The sequence below is a fragment of the Zea mays genome, chromosome 3 (assembly GCF_902167145.1).
Source record: "Zea mays cultivar B73 chromosome 3, Zm-B73-REFERENCE-NAM-5.0, whole genome shotgun sequence".
Lineage (NCBI taxonomy): Eukaryota > Viridiplantae > Streptophyta > Magnoliopsida > Poales > Poaceae > Zea > Zea mays.
In genome coordinates this window covers 60,370,746-60,394,522 of record NC_050098.1, presented here as the reverse complement: position 1 = coordinate 60,394,522, position 23,777 = coordinate 60,370,746, and the positions used below count along the sequence as shown (strand labels likewise).

General features: G+C 52.0%; 2 protein-coding genes across 2 annotated transcripts; one reads left to right on the top strand and one right to left on the bottom strand.

The window, feature by feature from the left end:
* The first annotated feature begins 355 nt into the window (after window positions 1-355).
* Window positions 356-9,496, top strand: LOC103650140 (dihydrolipoyl dehydrogenase 1, mitochondrial). Its single transcript, XM_008675787.4, has 2 exons — window positions 356-847; window positions 7,978-9,496. Exons 1-2 carry the CDS (start codon window positions 587-589, stop codon window positions 9,226-9,228), a joined length of 1,512 nt encoding a protein of 503 aa, XP_008674009.1. The 5' UTR covers window positions 356-586; the 3' UTR covers window positions 9,229-9,496.
* Window positions 9,497-9,798: 302 nt separating this feature from the next.
* LOC100282056 (uncharacterized) lies at window positions 9,799-23,674 on the bottom strand. Its single transcript, NM_001371820.1, has 7 exons — window positions 23,365-23,674; window positions 22,514-22,613; window positions 10,635-10,730; window positions 10,510-10,562; window positions 10,286-10,334; window positions 10,150-10,197; window positions 9,799-10,075 (listed from the first exon to the last, which is right to left on the bottom strand). The coding sequence occupies exons 1-7, from the start codon at window positions 23,613-23,615 to the stop codon at window positions 9,980-9,982; spliced, it is 693 nt and encodes a 230-aa protein (NP_001358749.1). The 5' UTR covers window positions 23,616-23,674; the 3' UTR covers window positions 9,799-9,979.
* Window positions 23,675-23,777: the final 103 nt, after the last annotated feature.

The following is a 23,777-nucleotide window of genomic DNA, read 5'->3' as shown; positions in this document are numbered from 1 at the left end:
AGGGACTAATTGATAATATTTACTTCAATTGCCCTTGCTTAGAAAACTATTGTGAAACAAGAAAATAGGTATTTTAGTCTTTATGTATTAAATTTAATGTATTTAGAATATGTTTAGTCCTTACAACCAAACAAGGTATAGACTAAAGGCATGTTTGGTTTCCTACCTAAGGCGCCACAATCTGCCTAACCTTAGGCGCTCGAATTGAAGAACTAAGGTTAGGCAGAAAAGTTTGGCACATTGTGGCGTCTTAGGCACCAAACCAAACAACCCCTAAACTTTAGTCTTATGACTAATGAAACCAAACGGGGCCTAAGTAATTCATACTACATAAGTATGAGTATGGATACGAGATAAATTCATATACACCGGTGTATATGGGTGCTGGATATAGCTTTTTTTTTGTCGTGTTGCCATTTCTACCATAGGTGTTTCCCTTTTTGCTACCTCCATTCCATTGTCTTTCCATCCCCGGTTGGCCGGTTCCCCACGCCCACCTTTTCTTCTTCCCATCTCGTCTCTCTCTTCAGCGCGCAAGGATCTCTTCGTCGGGGAGAGAGGACCAAGGAAGCGCCCGCGGAGAGAGATGGCGCTGGCGATCCTAGCGAGGCGGCGGGCTGCAGCGGCCGTGTTGCGGCGGCCGCAGACGGCGGCGGGGGCGGCCGTGTCCGCCTGGAGGGCGTACGCGGCGGCGGGCGAGGAGAGCGACGTGGTGGTGGTGGGCGGCGGGCCCGGAGGGTACGTGGCGGCGATCAAGGCCGCGCAGCTGGGGCTCAAGACCACCTGCATCGAGAAGAGGGGCACTCTCGGCGGGACCTGCCTCAACGTCGGATGCATCCCATCCAAGGTGATGCCCTAGCTCGTCTTCTCAGCTTCTCGCTCTGGTAACCCCATTGCTGTGCCACCAATCTCTTTGTTGCGATGTGATGATGTTTGATCTGGGGTATCAGATCTGTGAGAATCGCGGATTTGGGGGTATATTAGGTCATACGGCTGTGAACCTAACCTGTTAGGTCCTTGATGATGCAGTTTCTTGGGTGTGGGCTTCAGCTTCGTTTCTGCAGCGGATAAATCTGGTGATCCTGAGAGCTTTTTACACTGCTAATAGGGTTTCAGAAGCAGTTTTTGTTTCACAGCATTAGGGTCCCTCTGCAAGAGTGATGGCACATAAAACTTTTGTTTAAAATTTGCTGTCAAGGATTGGTATAATTATGAACCAATCTCCTGTTATGTTTAGAAGTCTTCAGTTTATCTCTGCTGCCCATTTGGAATCGGTGCGAGATATGTTATAAAGTGCTTGTCTAATTGCGTTTCTTTGAAATCTGGCATCTGCTTGGTGATAAATTTTTACTACAGCATCATCAAAGTTACTGGTATTGTTTTGGTGTACATCAGTCACGGACAAATATTTTGAAATTGTTTGATGTACCACTAATCAATGATCTATAGTTAGGTCAAAATAACGACCATCCACTAATTCTAAATGGGGTGACTACTTCATTTTGGTTTCATTTCCTGTTAAAGGACTGTTATGGTTTTATGTAATTAGTTGAAACTATGTGCAACACTTCTTTTTGTGTTCGAACTTTTGGCAGCATTTTGTCACACCATATGGTCAAGGGCAGTGAGGCCGAGGCGGAGATCAAGAGATCACCTGGGCCACTCTATCTGAAGAAATACATTGTTTTCTCTTTTATTCCTGTACTTCTTTTTTCCTCGGGGCCCTTGGAGACTTATAGATACAATTTGGAATTCCACCAGGGTCCCATGGTCATGGGTCTAATTGTTTTTTGTTGACCGAATGGGTCCAATTGTTAATAAAAGAAGTAAAGAACACTTCGGTTCATCTTTTACGTGTCATGTGGGGTCTCCCCTACATCCGAAGACAGCACGCCAGGGACGTTCGGCGGGTTGCTGAGCGCGCTGCGTCCAGGTCCAGCGTCCAGGAAGGAAACCAGGAACATATTATTAGTTAGAATAGAAAGAGAAGTAATTAGATCCTAAAGTTTAGGAGGAGATTGTTTCCAGAAACAAATTAGTGGCTAGAATAGAAAGAGAAGGAATTAGATCCCAAAGTTTAGGAGGAGTTGTTGCAAGCCAAGGATATTTATCTCTGTAATCGTCACTTGAGGAAATTAAGCAAGAATTTAGTCCTCCAGTCTTCTTCCTCCTTTCTCTACCAAGCCGATGGCAAGGGAGTGTAACCCTGTCGGCGAAGACGGACCGAGACTACGAGTTGCAGAGTCGAGGGCCAGCTACCTTAGGAACCAACGCCCTTGACAACCTGGTATCAACGTCCTCTGTTCTTAAGGCGTCGCCTAGGCGTCCGGGCGGTGGTCTAACGCCTAGGCGCCTTGCTCGCCTACCTCGCCTAGGCGTCGCCTAGGCGTCCAGGCGGTGCTCCAACGCCTTGGACTGCCTTACCGCTTTAAAAACCATGTCAACGTCACGTCGATCCTGTTCTGTCCATTTCGAGTATTCCTCCACATCCGCCGCGCCCAAAGCCAGCCATCCACCATCACCACAGTCCTCTACTACCTCCACCCCGCAGCCGCCAGCCATGGCCGATCCCACTATGAAGGACGTGATGGAGATGCTCAAGTCCACCATGGAGATGTCCACCATGAAGGCCGACATGGCCGCTCTGAAGGAGCAGCTGGCTTCGAGTCCGAACACCGGTGCGGGCGGCCGCTCGGATGGGCAGCGCGATCTTGATCGCCCCCCCATTCTAGATACTCGACTTCCCCCGCTACGATGGCAAGTCTGACCCCATGCTCTTCCTCAGTAGGTGCGAATCGTACTTCCGCCAGGAGCACACCATGCTAGAGGAACACGTCTGGATGGCGTCGTATAATCTCGAGGACGTCGCCTAGCTCTGGTTCATGCAACTCCAAGAGGACAAGGGCACACCACCGTGGGGTCGTTTCAAGGACCTTCAAAGCCTACGATTCGGGCCGCCGTTGCGCTCTGCCCTCCTGTTTGAGCTGACGGAGTGCCGGCGCACGGGCACGGTGGAGGAGTATGCCAATCGCTTCTAGGCCCTCCTGCCACGAGCGGGTCGTCTGGATAACTAGCGCGTTTAGCTTTTCATGGGGGGCTACTGCCGTCGCAAAGCCACGTTGTCCGGATCCATAACTCGGAAACACTGGCGGCGGCTATGAGTCTAGCTCGGCAGGTGGAGTTGATGGAGTTGGTCCGGCCGGTCCCGGCTTCCGTGGCTGCTCGGCCGGCGTACCACGCCGCTCTGCCGCCCCCGCACCGCGTAAGGCGCCGCCCGTGCCACAGGCGCCACCTCTCCTGGCCATGCCTGCGCCTCCGGCCGGTGCCACCCAACTCGGCGCGGATCGACAACCTGGGCGTCGCCTCTCCAAGGAGGAACAGGAGGAGCGCCATCGCCTCGGACTATGCTTCAACTGCAACGAAAAGTATTTTCGGGGCCACAACCGCACATGTCGCCGCATCTTCTATGTGGAAGGGGTCGAGCTCGACGTCGCGGACGCCGCACCCGAGGCTGTTGACCCCGCCGTAGATGCCTCGGTATTCTCCCTGCATGCCGTCGCGGGTGTCCGAGCTTGTGGCACGATGTAGATCCGGGTGAAGGTGGGCGCGGTGACCCTGATCACTCTCCTCGACAACGGTTCAACACACAATTTCATCGGCGAGGAGGCGGCTGTCCGCACGAGCCTACAGGTCCGGGCTCGACCAAGGCTCACGACGCGGGTGGCCAACAGGGAGCGCATCGCGTCCTCGGGTGTCTTGCCCCAGGCGCCGATCTCCATCGAGGGTGTTTCGTTCTGCGTCGACCTCTACATCATGCCACTGGCGGGCTTCGATCTGGTCCTCGGGACACAATGGATTGCCACCTTGGGCCCGATCGTCTGTGACATCGCCAACCGCACCATGCAGTTCTAGCTCCAAGGACACACGATTCCTTGGTCCGGAACCACGTCGACCGCGACGTCGGCCCTCGGCGTCACCACCACCAGCGACCAGCTCCTCGACGCGCTGCTGGCTCACTTCACCGACATCTTTGTCGAGCCCACGGGTCTACCTCCCCAACGGGGCCGCGACCACCACATCATCCTCGTTCCCGGCGTGGCTCCGGTCGCAGTTCGACCATACCGGTACCCCGCGGCTCACATGGATGAGCTTGAGCAGCAGTGCATAGCCATGATCGCCCAAGGCATCGTGCGACGTAGCGACTCGGCATTCTCCTCGCCGGTCCTCCTCATCAAGAAGCCCGATGGGTCGTGGCGCTCACCGTCAAGGACGCGTTCCCCATCCCAATCGCCGACGAGTTGCTGGACGAGCTCAATGGCGCCCGGTTCTTCACCAAGTTGGACCTATGTTCGGGTTATCATCAAGTGCGCATGAGGTCCGACGACGTCCACAAGACGGCTTTCCGCACCCACGACGGCTTGTACGAGTTCCTGGTGATGTCGTTCAGCCTCTGCAATGCTCCGGCGACCTTCCAAGCTCTCATGAACGACATCTTGAGGCCCTTCCTTCGTCGGTTTGTCCTTGTGTTTTTCGATGACATCCTGATATACAGTTCCACCCGGGCGGACCATCTGCGCCACCTTCGCACCATGCTAGCGCTACTCCGGTAGCACCAATTGTTTGTCAAGCAGTCCAAGTGTGCCTTTGGGGTCCCCTCCGTCGCTTACCTCGGGCATGTGATCTCCGCATCCGGGGTGGCCATGGACCCCGCCAAGGTGCAAGCGGTTCGCGAGTGGCCTCAATCATGCTCGGCGCGCGTAGTTCGGGGTTTCCTGGGGCTCTGGCTACTACCGTAAGTTCGTCCACGACTACGACACCATCGCCGCCCCGTTGACCGCGCTCTTGAAGAAAGAGGGCTTCACATGGTCAGCGGAGGCGGATGCGACCTTCGACGCGCTCAAGGCAGCGGTCACCATGGCGCCGGTCTTGGCCCTTCCGAACTTCACAAAGCTGTTCGTGGTGGAATGCGACGCCTCCACACACGGCTTTGGCGCGGTGCTCATCCGGGAGGCGCATCCCATCGCTTTCTTCAGCAGACCGGTGGCACCACGTCATCGGTCGCTTGCGGCCTATGAGCGAGAGCTGAGAGGGCTGGTCCACGCCCTACGCCATTGGAGGCCATACCTCTAGGGTCGGCGCTTCACAGTCCGGACGGACCACTACAACCTGAAATTCCTCCTCGATCAGCGCCTCGCCACCATTCTACAACACCACTGGGTGGGGAAGCTGCTCGGCTTTGACTTCGGCATGGAATACAAGCCGGGGTCCCAGAACGCCGTGGTTGACGCCTTATCTCGCAGAGAGACGCCGGAGGAGGGGGTTGTCTTGGCCGTCTCGGCGTCGCGGTTCGACTACATCACACGATTGCGGCACGAGCAGGAGGCCGACCCCACCCTGATGGCCCTCCGGGACGAGGTCGCGGTCGGCACCCGCGGCGATCCCTGGGCCATCGTCGACAACCTGCTCACCTACAACGGCAGGCTGGGGTCATCACCTCTCCTCTAGGAGATCTTGGCCGCCGTACATGGTGATGGCCATGAAGGCGTACAACGCACCCTCCACCGCCTCCGGCGCGACTTCCACTTCCCCGACATGCGCCGCATCGTCCAGGACTTCGTCTGCTCCTGCTCCACCTGTCAATGCTGCAAGACCGAGCACCTCCACCCGGATGGCCTCCTGGTGCCGCTACCAGTCACGTCGGGTGTCTGGACATACATCGGCATGGATTTCATTGAGGCACTGCCGCGTGTTCGCAGGAAATCCGTCATCCTCATCGTGGTGGATCGCTTCAGCAAGTATTGTCATTTCATTGCCTTAGCTCACCCATACACTGCTGAATCGGTGGCCCAGGCATTCTTCTCCGACATTGTCCGCTTCCATGGCGTGCCCCAGTCGATCGTCTCGTGCCGGGACCCCATCTTCACGTCCACCTTTTGGAGCGAGCTGATGCGCTTAACGGGCATTAAGAAGCACATGTCCTCGGCGTTCCATCCGCAATCGGATGGCCAGACGGAGGCTGCCAACCGCGTCATCGACATGTACTTGCGCTGCTTCACCGGAGATCGCCCACGCGAGTGGCTTCGTTGGCTGTCGTGGGCCGAGTACACCTACAACTCCGCCTACCAGTCTTCACTCCGCGACACTCCGTTCTGGGTGGTCTACGGCCGTGACCCGCCATCCATCCGATCATATGAGGCTGGCGACACTAGGGTGGATGCGGTCGCCAAGACGATGGCAGAGCGCGAGGAGTTCCTGGCCGAGGTCCACGACCGCCTGGAACAAGCTCAAGCAGTGCAAAAGCGCCACTACGACAAGTCCCACAGACCGGTCACATATGCCGTGGGTGACGGGGTCCTGCTGCGGCTGCGCAATCGGCCGATTGCTTCTCTGTCCCAGGCGCCGAAGGGGAAGTTCATGCCTCGCTTCTTCGGAGCATACCGCATCTCAGAGATGATCAATGAGGTAGCTGTACGGCTGGAACTACCGGCCTAGGCCAAGCTCCATGACGTCTTCCATGTCGACCTCTTAAAAAAATGGGTAGGCGCGCCGCTAGACGTTCCTCCTCCGCTGCCCAAGTTGCACAATGGGGTGTTGGTGCCTGCTCCAGAGCGTGGCTCGTGGCGTTCAACAGGTGCTGGTGTGCTGGAAGGGCGAGCCGATTTCTGCAGCTACATGGGAAGACCTAGACGACTTCATCGCTAAATACTCGTCCTTTCAGCTCGAGGACGAGCTGGTCGTCGAGGGGGGGGGGAGATGTCATGTGGGGTCTCCCCTACACCCGAAGACGGTGCGCCAGGGACGTTCGACGGGCTGCAGAGCATGCCGCGTCCTGGTCCAGCGTCCAGGAAGGAAACCAGGAACATATTATTGGCTAGAATAGAAAGAGAAGGAATTAGATCCTAAAGTTTAGGAGGATTTTTTTTATAGAAACAGATTAGTGGCTAGAATAGAAAGAGAAGGAATTAGATCCTAAAGTTTAGGAGTTGTTGCAAGCCAAGGCTATTTGTCTCTGTAATTGGCACTTGAGGAAATTAAGCAAGAATTTAGTCCTCCAGTCTTCTTCCTCCTTTCTCTACCAAGCCGACGGCAAGGGGGTGTAACCCTGCCGGTGAAGACGGACCAAGACTACGAGTTGCGGAGTCGAGGGCCAGCTACCTTAGGAACCAACGCCCTTGACATTACAGCTCATTTTTTTTACTACCATAGGCATATGAAACAGGCTCAGTCTTGTTCCTTGTCCATGGAATGTGTAAACATTTTTGTTGCCACCTTTTAATAAGTAGAGTTTCTCTGGCCCCATCGATGTGGAAACTGTGTAAACCTTTGTGATTTGCATGAGATTTAGAACCTATTCACTCTTCCAGAGATTTTCTATCTTAATGGACCATCTTTCTTGACCTTGTATCCCCTTCTCATGAGCTCATGAGAGGGGGGGGGTCATGGAAAGTCGAATGGGCATATTTTGTCAACTTGCTAACTATGCTGTGCAGCATAATTCAATAAATGGAAGCTCTTTGTGTGCCTCACTTTTTTACTTGCTGTATAGTACTGTTCCTGTCTAAGTTTTGAGTATGTTACCTTTGTATTGTTGAGTATATTATATTTGTATTGGAGACAAGCTCCTTGGAGATATGTAAATTGATAGTATTCATGAGATCATCCAGAGGCATCTTTCATTTTTTCGGTATAAGTGAATTACATGGGATCTATATTTCTTGCTTAGAGGCTTCCATCCAATAACTTGAATGCAAGAGTTATATAGTAGTATTCCCTGGGATCATCAACCTAGTGATGTGCATTTCCTTTTTTTTATTTGAGTTGAGCATATTTTATATTGGATTTATACATCCTCTTGAAGTTATTGTATCACCGCACCTAGAGAATTGTTTACTTCAGTTATATGGCATTATGGACCATTTTCATTTAGGAGACTTCTGATTTTATCCATGCTTTACATAATTACATTACATATTTCAGGCTCTTTTGCATTCATCACATATGTATCATGAAGCAAAGAGTTCTTTTGCACACCATGGAGTTAAGTTTTCAAATCTGGAAGTGGACCTCCCAGCCATGATGGCTCAGAAAGACAAAGCTGTGGCAGGACTAACAAAGGGAATTGAAGGGCTCTTTAAAAAGAACAAGGTGACTTATGTTAAAGGCTTTGGAAAACTGTCATCCCCCTCAGAAGTGTCAGTTGATTTGATTGATGGTGGTAGCACCATTGTCAAAGGCAAAAACATAATAATTGCAACTGGGTCTGATGTAAAATCACTTCCAGGAATAACAATTGATGAGAAGAAAGTTGTTTCATCTACTGGTGCACTGTGCTTGTCAGAGATCCCGAAAAAACTGGTGGTAATCGGAGCAGGTTATATTGGCCTTGAGATGGGTTCAGTCTGGAACCGCCTTGGTTCAGAGGTCACTGTTGTTGAATTTGCCCCGGATATAGTACCATCAATGGATGGCGAGGTCAGGAAGCAGTTCCAACGCATGCTAGAAAAACAGAAATTCAAGTTCATGCTCAAGACAAAGGTTGTTGGGTGTGATACCAGTGGAGATGGCGTAAAGCTGACACTGGAGCCTGCAGCTGGTGGTGAGCAGACCATCCTTGAAGCAGATGTTGTTCTTGTCTCTGCTGGCAGAAGCCCATTTACTTCTGGGATTGGGCTTGAAACTCTTGGTGTTGAGACAGACAAGGCTGGCAGGATCCTTGTTGATAAGCGCTTCATGACCAATGTGAAGGGAGTCTATGCAATCGGGGATGCCATCCCTGGTCCCATGCTTGCCCATAAAGCTGAAGAGGATGGTGTCGCATGCGTAGAATTCATTGCTGGAAAAGAAGGCCATGTTGACTATGGCACAGTTCCTGGTGTGGTCTATACACATCCAGAAGTTGCATCTGTTGGCAAGACTGAGGAGCAGGTGAAGGCTCTAGGAATTGCCTATAATGTGGGGAAGTTTCCACTTTTGGCTAACAGTCGTGCGAAGGCCATTGATGACGCTGAAGGGGTAGTTAAGGTGATCGCAGAGAAGGAAACAGATAAGATTCTGGGCGTGCACATTATGGCACCCAATGCTGGTGAGATCATCCACGAAGCTGTCGTCGCCTTGCAGTATGGAGCATCCAGTGAGGACGTTGCTCGAACATGCCACGCACACCCTACCGTGAGTGAAGCCCTCAAGGAGGCTTGCTTGCAAACCTTCGATAAAGCAATCCACATATAATTTCTCATTTTTTGTGTCCAAACTCCAAAGTTTGTGGTAATTTTGGGTCTGTTGGAAAAAAGGCCCCTGATTGTCCTTTTGTTTTTGTCGGCAATACTGTGAATTGACCCTTTGAGTTGTCCATCTTAGCGGGGTTTTGTGCTTCCTTGGCTTGGTTTATCCATCCAAATAATAACCTGATACTATGTTTTACATTTTATGCCCATGAACCATTGATGGATATACATTTCTAAGGTTCCAGTAACCGCAGTGTTTTGCGATGTTTACATGTGACTGTTGCTGTATCTTTTGCCTTGATTTCTTTTTCTACTGTCGCATTTGTTTAACGTCCTTTTGCTGATAAAATGTGAATTATTTGCATCACTGAAGTTTGAGGAACATGGTACTAATGCAAGCACCAAGCAATCAGCAATGTATTAGTCAGGTACGCGTGCAAATACACTCGTTCGGCATGGCTCATGCTTGGTGTTTACCGCCAAGTAGCTAAAACAATCGGGTCTACGTTGGAGATGCGTATTCTGGTGAAATTTACTGAGAATGAGATGGCATGTGATGCTACCAATAATTATATTCAAGATTTATAATGGCGTTATAACACTACAATGACATACAGCAAGAAGCTTACTTCCAACTTTTGACAGATTTGTATTCACTTCTCTTTGGGTACATTATTTGGGCACATCCATAATGACATCATTCTTTACATGCATTGTGATGTGGCTTCACTAGAATGGAACTAGTAATGGCGCTGTTAAGCCTGAGGTATCTTGCTATTACGCTCCTTGGCAAATGTGGCAAAGCGCTCTAAACCTTTGAGAAGCAAGCTTTCCAGAAACGGTTTCAGTGCCTGGTGAATGATAGTTGGATGGTCAGTTCAAGGATTTGCTACGCAAGCATAAGATTTATGCATACGCCACTTACTGATGCAACTGGGGCCAAAATTTCAGGAACTTCATATGCCACCGTCAGCTGCGTTTAGCAATGAAAAGGAAGATCATGTTTTGAAGGAACATGTCACCTGAAGGTAAAAATAAATGTCACAAGGCTGAATACTCACTTGTACTCTACAGGAGGATGAGCTTTTGGGGAAGAACCGGACAGCACCTCTGCAACAAGCAAAATTGGTTACTTTGAACTTCCAGGGCGTCAAGGCTTTGAAAGAAAAGAAAAAAAAACGGCAAAGCACTCAAAACTACAGGCTACACACAATTATTGTACTGAATCCAATCAAGTGTAGAACATTGATGCAGTGAAATGGAAGTGCTGAGGACTAATACTTACCTATTAGCAAGACCTTCAAGAGATCGCCAATGGATCTTCTGGTTTTTAATAGGCTGACAAACGGAGTAATGTCAATGAATGTTCACATATAAACTGATATCGGCCTTGTAATAGCAGATACTTACTGTCATGTTACGTGCAAGCCAAGAAAATTCTACATCCCGCCCAAGCACCTCGTACTTCAGAGTCCACCGTGAAAGATCAGGTTTATCTTCAAGGATCTGTAAATTGTATTGCATAAGTATGCGTGTCGAAGCTAAACAAACTTAATGTAACACAATATATCAAAGCGAAGCATTAGTAAAGGAGAAACAGCACACAATAACCATATTAACTAAAACGGAGGAAAAAAACACACTGAAACCATATTTGACAATGCCACCACGGGCAACCAAAAAGAAACAAAGTGCAGAACTGATTACTGAGGTCAAGAGAAAGATCTATTCATCATACAATTTGTCGGCGCACAAAAAAGGCCATACCTCCGGTCGCTGCCAAGACACGCTCAAAGGTCGAGACTTAGGAGGCTGACTTCAGGGCCCGCCATGGAAAGATCGTTGCATCTCAAGATGGCAACGAGTACCCGAAACTCAAATACCTCATAGGTTTTACCCGATACGAAGATAGGTATGGAATAATTTCTTTACCCATAGGTATGTTAATGGTCATTGGGTAAGAACCTCTACGCATCGGGTAGATGGGTACAAGTACGGGTGGGTACTATCCATACCGTGTACCCGTGGGTAAAATTTACTCGCGTTATACCACTATAACCATCTAATAAATCCCATCTTAGCTAAATTAAAATCCTTCTCTAGCTATCGTTTATTTAACTATCAAGTTATGTAATCATATGGTTTGTTATATTTGAAGTTAAACTTATTTTTGTGTCTTTGTTTGGCATTTTGAGTGATTGACATATTAGAATTTGAGACTTTCCTAGCAGGTACGGGTTAACCGATGGGTAAATTACCCGTGTGGGTACGGGTAAGATTGTATAGCCACATGCGGATATGGGTAACCTAACGATTAGAATTTTTAATTGACATGACAACACGGGTATGGAATGATACTAACTGATAGGTATATACCCGTTGCTATCCCTAGCTGCATCTAGGACCCAACTTCTTGGCCCCAAGGAAGGGGCCCAACTTAGTCAAATTATGTAAGGACATCCTCAGGGCTATCTGTCTACATGGTAGGCTAGCAACACATCCCATGACATGCAAATAAGACCTTAGGGCTCCTTGGGCCCCCATGGCATCTAATGGTATAAGCCTTTGGAGCCTCTCGTGCCCTAGGGCACTTGACGGTATAAGCCTCTAGGGTCCTGGCACCCGAGACATCTGATAGCATAAGCTCTTGATTTCCTGGCACCCCAAGAACCTAACAATATAAGCTTTCAGGGCCTCTGACACCCTGAGGCACCTGACGGTATAAGCCTTTGGGCCCCACGCGCCCCGGGGCATCCGACAGTATAAGCCCTTGGGGCACTAGGTGTTATAGGCCCTCAGGGTCTCTCGGGGTCTCGCGTCTCGAGGCAGTAAGATGGGTCCTTGGTGCAGACCAACCCCAAAACACATGCTATGCTTAGTTGCTTGGGACCCTTTGGTTCCCGACCTTATACTCCGACGCCAATTGGGAACCATGTCCTCTAGGGACCAAGGGTCCTCCGGAGAAGTCGAGGACTTAGGTTGGCTAAATCTAACATGTCTCAAGGCAGAAATATGCAGCGACTCCATTAGGGGCAGTATGGCCCTAGGACATGGACCCCCACATCTAAGACCCTAGGGGGATCTGTCCTTGCGGTGCCCAAAGACAGTGGCACATCAGCATGTCCCTGCGGTGGCGCATGCTCGCCATCGCGAGGAAATGATGCCCCAAACTCCATTTGAGTCGGGCCATGGGCCGACCTCAGGGTCTGAGTGCCCCACACTGGGCTGATGTTGCAATAGGTCTAAAAAAGTCATAAGAATATGTAAAAAGGGAAAGAGAAGAAATAAAGAAGCCTACTTACTTGAATAGGTGCCAGGTACCCGAGAAAAGGATCTCTGGATCTTGCCTTTGATGCTTGTGGGGGAGGGGTCCCCAAGCTATGTCACCCTCTTACGAGAACGACTTGAATCGGCCTCGTTCGTGCTACCTCTTCCCCTTCTGGGATATCTCCTAGTTGGGGCCTCCTGGCCTCGTAGGGGTGCGTCGACTTCAAGGGCCACTTACTCTCGCAGGTGCACGTCACACCAGGGGCCACCTACCCTCGGTTAGTGTCTCGGCCTTGTCCTCCACGTCTTCAACAACCATTGAACAAGATCCTTCTTGTTGGGGCCACGAGGCCACTTGTATTGCACTCAGGCATTGTTGTTGCTGCTCGCCCGTACACCCCATTGCTCTCAAAGAGGGCATGAATGCCTACGGGAAGCGTGAGCATATTGTCGCTATAGGACCCACACAAAGACGAACTAGGGTGCTATGGGTAGTGACGTGGAAACTCCACTCGGGTCCTAGCCCGACCCGTATTTCATCCTAGACCTCGTCGTACTCACACATAACTTTTATGTGTCTTTGAAGCAGGGCAATCCTTCGAGCCAGGAAACGGGCTAGAAGGTTGATCGTCGATAGGCTGGCCCTAACAAGCTCCTTGATCCTCACTAGGACTGGCTCCCAACCTTCATCCATTTGAGGGACGTCCTCCCACTAGGACCTAGGACCGGTCCACCTCTGCCTCCCCTGCCAGCATCTCCAGAAGCTGCTCCGATAGGCAATTACGTATACCCAAGAGGTCATCTAGCATTCCCAATTCCTAGAAAAAGATGGTGGGGATGTAGTGGAAAAGACACCAGGGCCCGGTATGCAACTAAAAGTACACCTTCCTAAGGGATTTTGGCCACAAGAAGTGCAAGCAACAAAAATATGTCAAAGCAAGGTGATGCAAGGCCTCACTCCGAGGAATGCCTCATAAAGGTAGACAAAGGTGGAGATGACAATCACGACGTTGGACGTAAGGTGTTCAAGCTGAAGACCGTAGTAATCAAGAACGGTGTAGAGAAATTGGGAGAGGGAAAGTGGACTCCAACAAGGTGGGCGTAAAAGGTAACATACTCGTTGTCCTCTTGATGGAGCCACGTTGGGAAGGTAGAAGGAAGACGTTGCTCGAAAGCCGAGGATCTCTCGGACTTGGTCTAGCCCCTCTTCATTCAGAGTGCGAGCCTTTGGAAGGTGTTTGAGGATGGATGGGTCCGCCATTATGAGGAGTGTTTGCAAGAATGGGATTGTGCTGGAGTAAGAGGAGGAAGATGACTAGTGAAAGACTAAAAGCAAGGAGGCAACAAATTCGTGTCAGAAAGGGTACGACCATGTGTGACTTCCTTTTTAAACCACCATCTCTCTCTCTCTCCACCCTTCGAGCGAGGCGACTGAAGCGTCACACAACCCTCATAAAAAATCAGGCCATGCGACACGAGAAATGTCTAGAAGTGACCACTAAAACACTTGGGTGTCTACAACCTGTAATCATGTTGTAAGGGATGAGACATTGTTGTCTATCAAACTTCGCCCCCGAGGGTTTACTCGGGAATCGAATGGGTTACCGTAATTAATTCCTTACTGAAAAATTATCAGGTAGTTAAGAATTCCTTCGACACAATGATTAGTCCACTAGACTAAGGGTTGACTGTCAAAGGGAACAGGCGCAAGGCACGCCTAACACCAACGCTTCGACTTTCGGGCCAGAGATTGCAGTGTATGATAGATGGTGTCATAGCGCAGGATAGGAGTAAGAGGCGGAACCTAGAGGATTGTCTAGAATTGTCATATAAGTCTGCTAAGCCCTAGTGGGTCATATTTATTTTCCTAAACTAAGTTTAATCCCCCTTGCGTCCGATTGCCCCAGGGGCTTAGTGGTCAAGGTGCACGCTTGTTCCCGAGCGGTAAGATGTACATCCTTGGGGCCAACATTCTTGAAGTTGATCCATGAGGCGTGTAGGTAGGAAAGTGGGCCTGCTTGCAGGACCAGGACCATTCCAGCAACGAGCCTGGGAGCCTCCGTCAACGTCCAAGGAAGGCCATATCCACGACCCCTACCAAGACATGCTCAAAGATGCTGACTTAGGAGGCTGACTTTGGGGTCCACCATGGAAATACCACTGCACCTAGGGCCTAGTTCCCTCGGTACCCTTCTTGGCCCCAGCCAGAGAGGGGCACAACTCAGTCAAATTATGGAAGGACATCCTTAGGGTTGTCCATAGGGCAGCACATTCCATGACAAGCAAATATAAGCTCCTAAAGCCTAGGGCATCTAATGTTATAATCCCTCAAGGCTCCTCTAGCCCTAGGACACCTGACAATATAAGCCTTCGGGGCTGTGGTGCCAAGATGCATTTGACTATATAAGCTCCTAAGGCCCTTGGTGCCCCGAGGCATCTAATGGTATACACTCTCAGGCCCCCTTGTGCCCTGGGGCACCAGATGATATAAGCCCTCGGGGCCCCACATGCTCTGGGGTATGACCCCAAGGCCTCTTAAGCCATAGGGCACCTAAAATTATACGGCCCTAGGGCCCCTCGTGTCCCACAGTAGTAAGATTGGTCCTAAGTGCATACCACCCCCCATCTATGCTCAGCTACTCAGGGCCCTTGGGTTTTCGACCTTATACTTCGACGCCGATTGGGACCCATGTCCTCTAGGACCCAAGGGTTCCACGGAGAAGTTGAGGACTCGGGTTGGCTAAGTTTGACCTATCTCAAGGCAGAATGATGTGTTGGGCCCATCAGATGTAGTTAGACCTGGGCTAAGAAGTCATGTTTCTGAAACGACGGGATCGAGGAACAGGAACACAAATCAAGGAACATTATTTTTTGGAACCATGGTACAAAGGGGGTAAACCTTGTCATATTTTTTTGACTAGTGAAACGTGGACCATGACATTTTGGAACGATAACAGAACGATAATACCAAAACAACCAGTGAGACATGAAATAAGTTTAGCTTCTGTGATGGTTGTCTCCTGTCTCAAGCATACATGTCGTGTTGATATCGGTTCTCTACAAAGCATTTTTCCAATTATTTTTCCATATATTCTTTTGGACCATTACATTTCAGTCTACCAAATATCGACCATCCATCCAAAATTTAGAACCCTTGCCAAGGGCCACCTTTTATTTGCACAACAGCACAAGACGCCAGCCCCCAACCCCCAACATCCGTCTCCATCACTTGTCAGACTATTCGCCTCCATACTCCGGTAGCCACCGAGCACCCGAGCACGACATCTGCGAGCTACCATTCGCACCAAGCCACCAATTGAACGGCTCCCCGATCCCCACTCACTAGCCATAGTAGTTGTTGCCCATTGCCCCACGTTGTATCATCGATGACGTCGGCATCCGACTAGGGATACCGATGACACCCAATGCAGGCGGCTCCGCGTTCGCTGTCCGCGTCATCGCTGACGGCCAGCCGGAGTGCGGAGCGTGCGACCGGTGTGGGATGGCGTCCCGCGTCCTAAGAGTCGCATGTGCGACGTGCCAATCAACGACCGACAGCGAGGCTGGACGACATTCCTGTGCCTGCCGAGTCAAAGATCGAGTCGACGTTCCACCCATCGATCTTGTTCCCGTTCCTCTTTCGAAATGAGGAACGACAGAACACGAAACGCCACACCATTCCATGTTACTAGCTTCTTAGGCCCCGATACATTGGCCCCATATCTAAGGCCCTAAGGACTATCCCTTAGAGATACCTTAATGGATAAGTCTAGAGTACAACACATTAAAAGTGCGATGGGAAACATTATGGGTCTGATTTAGTGTGCTCGCACACGACTTAGGCTACAGGACACTTGAGACCACTACATGGTACATGTGTCTGTCCTGTAACCACGGGTGCGCACGCATGTTGTACTAAGAAATGAAATAAAGTACAAGGGACTACACCGGTAGCCAATCACCCTAGGCCAGTTGCCTAGGCCTCAGTATCCACGGACATAGGTTATCATACTCATAGTCACAAGAAACGAGTACGGTGGTAGCGACCCTCGACCCGAGAACGTCGTCCCCGACCCAGATACGCGATGCCATTTTTGTTACCGCCATGTAACAATCTCTCACAGGTAGTGTATCACTTTCCTCGACCCTATCGATCCAGGAACTTTGTGACTATGATCATACCTACCTCTATAGCTAGTATGACAATCACTTTGGGAATAGAATACTGCAACAAGGTTTGTGTATCACATTAAATATGATGCATGATAGTATGAGCACGCCTCCACCATGACACGCGCTCAAGAGGTAGGTCTACCCTTTAAGTAGAGGGACTCTAACTCTTATCAAGAGGATGACACTATGAGTTGGGGCAATTTTTCTGTTTATTTCCTCAAACACTACACAATGACATACTCATGTAAGGGTTGGAGACCCATATTTATAGCCCTAGAGGCTGCACTACCACACCTTCTCACACACACTACACAACATGATTGTCCTCTAGATGCTAAAGAGACTACAGAGGACAGTCAAAAGCGACTGCTGTCCTCTAGATGCTAAAGAGACTACAGAGGACAGTCAAAAAGCGATTGTTGTCCTCTAGATACTAAAGAGACTACAGAGGACAGTCAAGTTGTCCTCTAGATGCTAAAGGACTACAGATGACAGTCAAAAGCGACTGCTGTCCTCTAGATGCTCAAGACTTATTCCATCATTCTCCCCCTAAGTCTTGGGCGTCGTCTTGTGAGAAAGTTGGGCCATCCCGGACCTGGAGCAAAGCTCAACAAACTTGATCTTCCCAAGGGGCTTGGTGAGCAGGTCTGCAAGCTGATCCTTGGTGTTGATGTAGCGTGCCTTGATGCTCCCTTCTGCCAAGCAGTCTCGGATGAAGTGGTATCTCAGCCGGATGTGCTTGCTCCGTTCATGGAACACGGGGTTCTTGGCCAATGCCAGAGCGGACTGGCTGTCCACCCTGAGTTCCACCGCTCCAGTGTCTCTCCCGAGGAGATCACCGAGCAGTCGAGCCAGCCAGAGCGCCTGAGTCGAAGCAGTGGACGCCGCTATGTACTCGGCCTCGCAGCTGGACATGGCCACCACCTGCTGCTTCACCGACTGCCAGCTAATGAGACACTTGCCGAGGAAGAAGAGGATCCCGCTTGTGCTCTTGCTAGTGTCGATGTCACCGGCGTGGTCGCTGTCGCTGTACCCGACAAGGTGTGCCTCCCCAGGGCACCTCGGGTAGTAGAGACCGTGGTCGAGAGTCCCCGCAACATAGCGGATGATCCTCTTCACAACCTGCTCATGCTCCGTCGTCGGTCGCTACAAGAACCGACTAACGTAGCCGACAGAGTATGCCAAGTCAGGTCGTGTGTGGACGAGGTAGCGAAGGCTCCCCACAAGACGCCGGTACTGTGTAGCATCCACCTCCTCCGTCGTGCTGTCGCGACTCAGCTTCAGCCTCTCCTCCATCGGAGTGAGAGCTGGGTTGCAGTCGGTGATCCCAGCCAGCTCAACAATGCGCTTGGCGTAGGCGGTCTGGCGAAGTGTGATCCCGGAGTCTCCCTGGTGCACCTCAATCCCCAGGTAGAAGGAGAGATGCCCCAGGTCACTCATTTGGAAGGTGACATTCATCTCTTCCTTGAACGCTGCCACCTCTGCATCCTTGGCGTCGGTGATCACCAAGTCGTCGACGTAGACACCCACCAGCAGGGCACTTCCTCCATTGCCCCGTCGATAGATGGTCGCCTCGTGCGGGCTTAGCGTGAAACCCATTCCTTTGAGCGTGGAATCCAGCTTGGCATTCCACGCCCTCGGTGCCTGTCGCAGGCCATAGAGAGCCTTGTGCAGGCGCAACACCTTGCCCTCCTTGCCAGAGATCGCAAAACCTGGCGGCTGGTGTACGTAGACCTCCTCCTTTAAGTCGCCGTTAAGAAACGCCGACTTGACGTCCATGTGATGAACGTGCCAGCCCTGTTGGGCTGACAGCGCAAGGAGGAGTCGCACGGATTCCATCCGTGCCACGGGGGCAAAAGCATCGTCGAAGTCGATCCCCTCCTGCTGTAGGAAACCGCGTGCCACCAAGCGAGCCTTGTGCTTGACGATGGCGCCGACTTCATCCCTCTTCAGTTTGAACACCCATTTAAGGGTGATCGCGTGATGACCATGAGGGAGATCAGCGAGCTCCCAGGTGCGGTTCGTCTCAACCGCGTCCATCTCCGACTGCATCGCGGCACGCCAAGCCGCATGTTTCTCGGCCTCCACGAAAGACCGAGGCTCACCATCGTCGCATGCAAGATGCAACTCTCCTGCCAGAATGCAAGATGCAGGGCCTGGCACCAACGGGTCGATGAGAAGGCCCTCCACCCTTCGATACCGCAACGGCTCGCCGTCGTAGCACGCGTCGACGCGCTCCTCGTCGCGGGACAGAGGGGTCACGAGCTCCACTGGGTTGTGCTCGACACGAGCTGGTGTCGGAGAGGACGTTCCCGGAGAGGGTACCGTCGGTGTTGGAGTACGTGGTGGCGAAGAGCTCGCTGTAGCCGGAGTCGTGGCTGGAGTGCGTGGTGGTGAAGAGCTCGTTGTAGCAGGAGCTGGAGAGTTTGGCGCTGGAGTCGGTGGAGACTTGGGGGCTGGGGTAGACCTGCTCGGAGAAGAGTTGCCTACTCCCCCAGCTCCCTCAAAGTGGACGTACTCGATGGTGAAGTCGTATGTCGGAGTCGTGCCGTCGTCCACCGCCTTGTCCCACGCCCATCCTCGCCCTTCGTCGAACACTACGTCGCGCGCCGTGCGCACACGCTGTGTTCTTGGGTCAAGGATGCGGTAGGCCTTCGAGCCCTCTGCGTTGTCGGTGCGCAGCACGGCGCAGCTTGCGGCCGCACTCCGCCTCCGCAGCGACCTACACACGCCTGATGGCGTTCGCAGCCTCTCCCTTGCTGCCAAGGATCATCACCCACATGTAGCGGGAGAGATCGTCGATGAGCAGCAAGAAGTAGTGTCGTCCTCCTGGTGTGGCTGGTGTCACCGGGCCACACAAGTCCCCATGCACGAGCTCGAGCCTCTCCTTGGCTCGGAAGCTCGACTGCTGGGGAAAGGGGAGCCGTCTCTGCTTTGTCAACACGCAGACATCGCAGAATTGCTCCACATGGTCAAGGCACGACAGGCCTCGTACCATCTCCTTGGCACTGAGCCGCTTCAGGGCCTCGAAGTTAAGGTGCCCGAAGCGCTCATGCCACTGTCATGCCCCGTCGTCTCGACGAGCAGCAAGGCAGCAAGGTTGTGCCACCTTCACATTGAGGATGTATGGCTGATTTGGACTCCTGCGTACCTTGGCAAGAAGGCGACGAGAGGGGTCCCAGATCCTCATGACTTCGTGCTCGACCTCCATGCGCGAACCATTCTCATCCAGCTGTCCCAAGCTGATGATAGAGTTCCTCAACGCGGGGATGTAGTAGACTCCGGTGAGCAGTCTGTGCTCACCAGACGCGACGGTGAAGACGACTGAGCCGACGCCCTTGATCTCTACGCCGGAGGCGTCCCCAAACTTGACGGAGCCTCGGACGCTAGAGTCAAGCTCGGTGAAGAACTCCCGTCGGCCGGTCATGTGATGAGTGGCGCCGGTGTCGAGGCACCACCCTTCGATCATGTCCTTGTTGGAGCCGTCGCCGAGGAAAGCGCGTGCTTTCGACTATCAAGGTGGAGGAGTGCCGCTGCGGCTGGTGCCGCTGGAGATGGCTCGATGCTTGCATGTGCCAGGAGCAGGGCCTCCTCCTCCGCCTCCGCCTGTGCGACGTTGGCCTGGCCACGTCGTGGCTGTCGATAGTCCCTGGCCCAGTGGCCAAGGTTGCCGCAGTTGTGACAGCCGTCGTCTCGTGCTGGCTTCTTGTTGCCGACGGCGCCGCCTTGGGCACCTCCACGGGCACCACCCTCAGCATGTCCTCGCGCCCCGGCCTGGGCGCCTCCACACGCCTTGCGCGGCTTGCCGCGTTTGCGGCCTCGTGTTGAGGACTCCCCCATCTTCTTGTCACCCTGGCAGGGCTCCCACTGCTCCCGAGTGAGATGTAGCTTCCCACCGATAGTGATAGGCCCAGAGGGAGCCTGTGGTTCATCGCCGTCGACCACCTTGAGACGACCTATCGCCTCCTCGATTGTCATCGTGGAGAGGTCTAGCAGAGACTCGATCGAGCGAGCAATCTGCTTGTACTTCTCGGGGATGCAACGGAAAAGCTTCTCAACGGCTCTCTCCTCATCGTATGTGTCGTCGCCGAACTGCACCATCTTCTGCAACAGAGTGTTGAGGCGGAGAGCAAAGTCATCAACATCCTCACCTGGCTTGAAGGCCAGGTTCTCCCACTCCTTGCGAAGTGCCTGCAGTGTGGTCTTGCGGGCACGGTCGCTGCCGATGCGGGTCGCAGCGATGGCGTCCTAGGCCTCCTTGCAGTTCGCTTCTGGGAAAGCGAAAACTGCATCTCGGACGGGACTGCAGCAATGAGGGCATCCAGCGCCCGCCGATCCTCGTGGTAGTCGACGTCGCCGTACCGAACTGCTTCCCACATGTGGCGAACCTGGAGCCGTACCCTCATCACCGCGGCCCACTCGACGTAGTTGGTCTTGGTGAGGGTAGGCCACCCACCGCCGGGACCGATGTCCCTAACAATGGCCTGGGCCATGCGGCGACCATGGTACCGATCCGGGGAAGGAGAGTCGCGCCGCCTGTAGAGGCCGCGATCTCCGTCGACTCGGTCGTCGCCGCCGGGAGCACCGCCGGCGCATCTACGCCCGGCTGGGCTGCCGCCGCGTGCGCCCTCGCCCGGAGCCCCGTCAGCGCGTCGGCGCCTATCTGGGCTGCCGCCACGCGTGCCCCCATGGGGATGCGCGGCTGCCCACTGTGCCGCCTGCTCTCGCGCTGCTTCCCTCGCCAGCCTAAGCTCTTCATCGGTGTTGTCGTCGACAGAAGCAGAGCTGCCAGCTCTACTGCCGCGCAGAACCTCAAGCTCTGCTGCCGCCGCACGTGCATCATCCGCCGCCTCCGCTGCTTCTACTTCCGCTCTCGCTGCTGCCAGTTCCGCTGCCGCCAGCCGTGCTGCCCTCGCCGCTGCTGCTCGCTCTCGTTCTTGTGTCGCGGCGACCTCGGCTTCCTGCTGGCGCCGGGCACTCGAAGTGACCGAGCGTAGGGACATGGTGGGCTAGTGAGGGGTCGCTGCGTGTGGAAGAGGCTATCTCAGACGAAAGGTTGCTCGTCTGATCAGGAGAGGAAGGAACAGTTGAAGCTCTTGCTGCCGACTGAGTGTGGGGAGAGGCGCGGGAAGGAGATGAGCAAGAGATGTTTAGGCTGCAGGATAGTTTGGCTCTGATACCAATTGCAAGTAGAGGGACTTTAACTCTCATCAAGAGGATGACACTATGAGTTGGGCAATTTTTCTGTTTATTTCCTCAAACACTACAGAATGTCATACCCATGTAAGGGTTGGAGACCCATATTTATAGCCCTAGAGGCTGCACTACCACACCTTCTCACACACACTACACAACAGGATTGTCCTCTAGATGCTAAAGAGACTACAAAGGACAGTCAAAAGCGACTGTTGTCCTCTAGATGCTAAAGAGACTACAGAGGACAGTCAAAAAGCGACTGATGTCCTCTAGATGCTAAAGAGACTACAGAGGACAGTTAAGCTGTCCTCTAGATGCTAAAGGATTACAGAGGACAGTCAAAAGCGACTGCTGTCCTCTAGATGCTCAAGACTTATTCCATGATACCCAATGCCTCTGCGCAAGCATACCCTTGCATTTATGATCATATCTGATCAGACAATATTGCATGTAGTACGAGAAGGAAAAATCCCTATAGCTGCTTTGATGAGTAGGGGCACAAATGCATCTCCCTAAAAATGTCAAAACAGTGATTTTGTCTAAACTTTCACCGCAAATGCACCCAAGAGGCAAGAGTACCCTATACCCCTCTAGTTTGCTCTAGCTTCACCACTGAGAAATAAGGGTAGTATTTACTACATCTTGACAATTACCTTGACAGACGAGATGAATGGCATCCACTGAGGAATACTCTCCCGTTCTGAGTAACACTGATAGGCCACCGAGCATGGAACATCAACTTCAAGCTCGGTACTGTTCCTTGAAGGCAACAATCAGTCACATAATCATAATTAGGGAAAAATTGATGAATGAACAGAATATATGAAACGTTAAGCAGGTAAGTTCAGCAAGCCATTCACTGGTGATGCCGTTTGCTGATGTTTTCAAATACAAGGAGACTCTGGTACGAGTTTACTGTTTTTGGAGGATTTTTATCAAGACTCATGCACAATCCAGTACTCAGCAGTCACCTATAACTATAAAAGCAAGGTACAATATGGTCGGATTTATAAGCCTTGGCCATTGCAAGTACATACAGATCAACATTTATAGCACTAATTAGCATACTTGGAGGGTTTTCTGGGTGTCACATATATGGAATCTGGTATAAGAATCATCCACAACCTGGGCCCTACAAAATCCAGTCTTATCCAATGCAAACCAGCATTTCTTGTGTCCGCCATGAGAAATACTCATCGGGATATTACACAAGCTCTTCATCACTCAATGGACCACCGTTCGGAGACGTCAATACTACATTTCACCCGAATTCCCAGTTTGTGCCCATTATAAAATTCATTGGGCAAATAACTCGACTCCCCTTCAAGCAAACATTGGCTTCTGATCAACAAGCAAAGTAGTTCAATCATCTAGGGAAAAGGGGAAATTTCTCCAAGCGAATCAGTACGCGGTAACAATGGGTGGCACAGGTCAAAACTAGGCTATACCAAATCAACCGAGAAACTCGAGCACCTAGGAAGAAGAAGAAGAAGAGGAAACGTACGTGCACTCCTGCCAGTCCATGGCCACAGGGGAGAACAAGGCAGGCCTTGCGCTTGCTCTTGCCCTTGCCCTGCTGCTGACGCTGCTCGCCTTCCCCTCCCATCTTCGCCTCATCCACCACCGGCTGCTGCTGACGCACAGCACCTTGCTCTGCGATAGCCTCAGGGCCAGCGACGGAGAGGACGGGACGACCGCCTCGAGGCTCACCTTCCCGGCGCCTGGGTGGTAGTACAACGCGGCTCCTGCGGCCATGGCTGCTCTCCGTCGTCTCTCTTCTGTGACCGCGTGCTCCGCGCGCGGTTGTAATGTACTCCTGCTCTCCTAGTCTCCCCTACAGTTATATGGTTGGGCAGCCGCTGTCTCCCGGCGACCACAAGAATAATATTCAATGGGCCTATTGGCTATTCATTAGCT

What these genes read in the sequence shown, in the direction of transcription:
- LOC103650140 (XM_008675787.4), top strand. Translation starts at nt 587, where the DNA reads ATGGCGCTGGCGATCCTAGCGAGGCGGCGGGCTGCAGCGGCCGTGTTG. An exon ending in TCGGATGCATCCCATCCAAG is followed by an intron (nt 848 to 7,977) that starts GTGATGCCCTAG and finishes TACATATTTCAG; the next exon opens with GCTCTTTTGCATTCATCACA.
- LOC100282056 (NM_001371820.1), bottom strand. Translation starts at nt 23,615, where the DNA reads ATGGCCGCAGGAGCCGCGTTGTACTACCACCCAGGCGCCGGGAAGGTG. An exon ending in CATTCATCTCGTCTGTCAAG is followed by an intron (nt 10,731 to 22,513) that starts GTAATTGTCAAG and finishes TACAATTTACAG; the next exon opens with ATCCTTGAAGATAAACCTGA. An exon ending in CATCCTCCTGTAGAGTACAA is followed by an intron (nt 10,198 to 10,285) that starts GTGAGTATTCAG and finishes TGCTAAACGCAG; the next exon opens with CTGACGGTGGCATATGAAGT.